The sequence below is a fragment of the Echinops telfairi genome, unplaced genomic scaffold (assembly GCF_000313985.2).
Source record: "Echinops telfairi isolate 266 unplaced genomic scaffold, ASM31398v2 ScPeMD7_9;HRSCAF=40, whole genome shotgun sequence".
Taxonomy (NCBI): domain Eukaryota; kingdom Metazoa; phylum Chordata; class Mammalia; order Afrosoricida; family Tenrecidae; genus Echinops; species Echinops telfairi.
Window position 1 is genome coordinate 58,641,076 of NW_022103906.1, and position 5,372 is coordinate 58,646,447.

The window sequence follows — 5,372 nt, forward strand, 5'->3', positions numbered from 1 at the left end:
CTCAAAGTCACATCCTTATTTTCAAACTTTAAAGAGCTCTTCTGTAGCAGATTTACTGCAGGCAATGCATCTTTTGATCTCTTGACTGTTGCTTCCATGAGCATTGATTATGGATCCAAGCAAGAGGAAATTCTTGACAATTTTGATCTTTTCTCCATTTATCATGATGTTGCCTATTACTCCTGGTGTGTAGTGGCTACTCGTTGGGCTGAAATCCACATGGCCAGGAGTTCAAAACCAACAGCAGCTCTGCAGAAGACTGGGCTTTCTACTCCCATAAAGAGTTATACTCTCAGAAACCCACAAAGGGGTTTCTGTCAATGAGTTTGGTTTGGTTTTTACCTATTAGTTCAGTTGTGAGGAATTTGGTTTTATTTATATTGAGCTGTAATCCATATGGAAGGCTACAGGTTTTATCCTCATATGCAAGGGCTTCAAGTTCTCCTCACTTTCAGCAAGCATATTGAAGCTTGCTTATAAGATTTCCTCTCATCTTGGGGCCCCATTCTTCTTCATATAATTCAGCTTCTCTGGTGATTTTCTCAGGATATAGATTGAACAAATATGGTGAAAGGATACAATCCTGACTCACACCTTTCTTGATTTTAAATCATGCAGTATTCCCTTTTTCTATTTGTACAACTCCCTCTTGATCCATGTATAGATACCTCATAAGTACAACATAGTGTTCTGGGATTCCCATTCTTCCCAAGGCTATCCATAGTTTGTTATGATCCACAGTCAAATGCCTTGGAATAATCAATAAATACAAGTAAACATCTTTCTGGTATTCTCTGCTTTGAGCCAAGATCTATCCGACATCAGCAATGACATCCTTTGTTTCATGACCTCTTCTGAATCTCACCTGGTCCTCTGGCAGCTCCCTGTCAATGTACTGTTGCAACCATTGTTGAATGATTTTCAGGAAAATTTTACTTGTATGTGATGTTAATGATGTTGTTATTTAATTTGAGCATTAGGTTGGGTCACCTTTCTTTGGAATGGGTATAAACATGGGTCTCTTCCAGTCAGTTGATAAAGTAGCTGTCTTCCAAATTTCCTTGCATAGACAAGTAAGTGCTTCCAGTGTGTCATGAGCTTGTTGAAACATTTCCATTGACATTGAGTTATAGCGGTCTGTTTTCATAAAAATTACAATCTGAGCCACCCTCTTCCTGGAGCTTTGTTTTTGCCTCATCAATTCTCGGAGTCTTGATTTAGCTAATGCTTTCAGTGCAGCTTGAGCTTCTTCCTTCAGTACCATTGGTTCTTGTTCATATGCTAACTCTTGAAATAGTTGAATGTTGACTGATTCTTTTTGGTACAGTGTCTGTTCATAGAGTGAGAAATTCAAAACAGAAGAACACATTCAGCGTATCTTAAACTGAAAGAACTAAAGAAAAAAATGCAAGGCTTGGGTTGCAATATTGAAAGATTTTGCAAAATACTGAATGATAGAAAGATTCACGGTGCTATATTGCCGCATTTTTTTTAACCTTCACTATAGAATCCTACATGAAATTTAAAAATGTTCTGAAATGGATTGTGGTAATGATTGTACAATTCTTCTTGACATGATTGAATGGTTGAATTGTATGATTTGTAATAAAACTGGGGAATAAAAGTTTGTGTCCTTCTATAATCTGAGGCATGTGTAAATTTTTCAGAGAGAGTATATTGCTTTGCCAGTATTAAGCCAAAATTCATTTTAATCCTATAGAAGTGTGATAACATATGTTCAATAATGAAATTAACAAATGCAACTATTTTTCACTCTACAAAAATACTTATTATTTGTTACTAATTTGTAGACACCAAAAACAAAACAAAACACGCTATGTTCTTTATGTGCACCACCATGGCTAAAATCCTTTTACTTACAAACCTACATGCTCAAATGTCAGAGATGCCAGGAACAGACAGAAACCTGGTATAGTAGTTACATAATCTGGTGTCAACGTGAGGGCATTAAGAGTGAAGGGCTGGAGTCGAGCCTGTCAATCAGGTCACAGCCTGATGATGCCTCCTTGTGCGTGTGGCCTCCTCATGAGGCTTCTGGGAACTTCCTCTCCCTCTGCTTTGTGTTACTGTTGACAAGCCATGTGGAGACTTGCTGAGACCTGAGAGAGCACTCTTGTTCTCCTTCACCTTTCTGTTGAGGAGCCGCACTCAGAGAGCTGGAGGAGCCACTTGGAGACCCATGCCAGTGCTGAGATGCTTCCATTGCTGAGTCCACAAGACTTTTCACCCATGGACTTATGATCTTCCTACATTCAGCATCATTGCTGAATGATGTGCTTAGTGAATCATGTGCTTAGTGAATCTGAAGAGGAATTCATAGACTAGTATCAGACATATGGGCTAATATCAGACTTATGAACTTGGTCTGGATTGGGCTGGGATGTTTTCTCAATATATAATTGCTCTTCAATACAAAGCTATTTCTTATACATATATGAGTGTCTGGGGATTTATTTCTCTAGTCAACCCCGACTAACACATCTGGCCTACTGTACTAGACTGTTACTCTCATGAAAGGCATCACCCTTACTTGTTTTGGGGTTTGTGACACTGAGCACAGAATGGATACAGAGTTTACTTTTCATACTTGAATAAACAGTTTGAGAAAATAATAAAAATCCACAAATAATATTCATCAATGAAACACAAGAGTCTGAAATTTTTAGCCTTTTAAGATCCTGCAAGCATTTTCTATGATGATCAATATTTTCACAGGATGCATGGGGAGGTTTGGGGTTCATCCTATTCGACTAGATTCTAGGGTGCTAAAGGATGATAAAAACCTTGGCTGCTTCATTTTTTTATCCAGTATTTTTCCCAAAAAAACCCACCTTACTAAGAGCTAATTCAGACATCACACCTTTCCATAGTTCAGTCATATCAAGCAATGTTGTACAATCACTAGCATAATTAGTTTCAAAACACTTTCTTCTTGAACTCCTTGATATCAATTCTCCCTTATCCCCCTATCTTCCCTGCTATTCCCCTCAGGAAGTCTTATTATCGATTTACCTAGCTTTGGTTTCATATACCAAAAGAAAAAGCACAGAAAAATACGTGAAAGTCAAGAAGGCTACCAGCATGACCAAACACAACAGAAACAAACCCCAATATGGAAACACACCCAGAGAAAACAGTAACAAGCAGATCCAACACTAAGTCCCTTTACACATTGCAGTGGCGCACACACTGGTGCCATAGCAGTGGAGTCTGGGCTGCTGAAAAGCTGGCCGTTGGAATCTCCCAGCCACTGCACAGAGGAAGCATGCACTCATCTGCTTCTATAAATATTGACATCTCGGAGAACTTTATGAAACAGTTGTATGCGATTGCCAAGGATTTCGTCTTGCTTGGATCCACGCTCAATGCTCACGGAAGCAGCGGCGTAAGAGATCAAATGGCACAGTGCCCTGGGTAAAGATGCCGCACAAGGTGAAGAGCAAGGATGCTACTTGAGGATTAAGGAGTACCTGACTTAAACCACATGTTTCCCACGGCCTCGTGCGCATGTGAAAGTTGGACATCGAATAAGGAGGACCAAAAGAGAATCGATGCCTTTGGATTACAGTGCTGGTGAAGCACGTAGAAAGGACAATGGACTGCCGGAAGAACCCAGCGCTCCGTCTCGGAAGAAGAACAGGGAGAATGCTCCTTAGAGGCGAGGATAAGAAGCTTCATCTCACGTCCTTTGGACATGGTGGCAGGAGAGACCAGTCTCTGGAGAAGGACATCAGGCTTGCTAAAATAGAGAGGCAGAGAAAAGGAGAAAGACCTTTGACGAAATGGATTGATACATTGGCTCTAGTAATGGGTTAAAATATAAGAATCACTGTGAGGATGGCATGGGGCCAAACGGTGTTTCATTCTGCTGGGTCACTCTGGGTCAGAACCAACAATAACATAAGGGTGCGCTGACTCTGAACCGACCCAGTAGGCAAGGATTTTTCTTTGTTCATATATGAGCATAGTGTTTCCTTCTTTGTAGGCGCTCCATAAATCTATATACAGCTGATTTTAAAAGTTCTTATAATGAATGACTGGCTTAAGATTCATCCCTGCCCTGCCATGGATTGGGATGATACAGTTACTGTCTCTCCCCAGTGAAGCGGCTTTCATTTGCCCAGTGGTCTAAGGCAGAGAAGCGGAGGCCATCGAACTTCCGAATATGTGAATGTGTTTGAGTCTTTTACTTTAATTTGGGAGAAGCAAGTTCAGGGCTCGGGGCTTTAGCTTTCATTCATATTTTTAAAACAGCATCTCTAAGTCTAGTTAGCTTTTATATAATGCCACAGAAGAGTGACATATTTATTTCATAATGACCTAGCGAACCACTTTCTAATACTTGATAGTAGAGTAGGTATACATCTACCCTGGAAGGCTCAGTAATGACAAAAAATGTATATCATAGGGAAAGGGATTTTAATTAAGCCATTTCTATATGGTAATTATTTTTTAAATTCCTAATTAAGAAAGACAGCCATTTTCAATTGTAGCCGCAGCTGATCTCAGTCCTGGCCCATCCGTGTTGCCTAATCAAGGCATTCGAGAACCTCTTCTCTGCTTAAACATGCAGTAAACTATGTGCTGTTAACTAGACCACCTGCCAGCAACAGATTAACATACTTTGTTTCCCCCCCAAAAATGAACAAGCGTTTTGTTTTTGTCCTTTTTTTTAAACTAATGGTATTTGCTTCCTGAAACAGGTTCTTAATTTTACCAGAGTGATTGGGGAAAAAAATTAACCATTTACTTTTTTCTTCTTAGGTTGTGAGGTTGAAATTCTTGGTGTCAGACCTACTTACTGCCTGGAGTATAAAAATGTCCCAACGGACATCAATTTTGCCAATGCAGTCAGCGATGCTCTGGACGCCCTCAAGTAAGTTCCTCGAGTTGCTAAACCGCACCCTTGTTCACCTGCCTTGTGGGAGCCAACGTGTGCCCCACAGCGAATGCCGAGAAGTCTCCGTAGAGGGCAAATGACAGCTCGGACAGCGAGCAAGCCCACTGAAGGGTGGTTGCTAACTGCTAGAAGAGAATGGTTGTGAGCCACTAATTTCAGGCAAGGATTCTGGGAAATTCTGCATTGAAAATAAGGATTTCCCTTTCTCATGCTGTTGAGCACGGGCGAGTGGCATCCAGGATTCCTTTCTTGTCTTGTTGGGCAAGGTAGCCATATCACACATGCCAACATTTCCCCAATCATGGTTTAGTGATCGCTCAGATGTCAGAAAATATTTATAAGTATTTGGCAAAAAGGGACGCTCTGTGGTTAAATAAGTCTGGGGAAACTGCCTGCTCCTTCCCCCGTTTGGAAATATGCAAAGTACTTTAGTATTTTGGAATCTGAACCA

At 40.6% G+C, this 5,372-nt stretch overlaps 1 protein-coding gene across 1 annotated transcript in view; it reads left to right on the forward strand.

Moving 5' to 3' along the window:
- Positions 1-5,372, forward strand: part of ENPP6 (ectonucleotide pyrophosphatase/phosphodiesterase 6) — a 134,189-nt gene that overhangs the window by 93,548 nt on the left and 35,269 nt on the right. Inside the window, exon 3 of the mRNA XM_004696461.2 lies at positions 4,786-4,897. Coding sequence (XP_004696518.1) covers positions 4,786-4,897 — 112 coding nt within the window. The remainder of the gene's footprint in view (positions 1-4,785; positions 4,898-5,372) is intronic.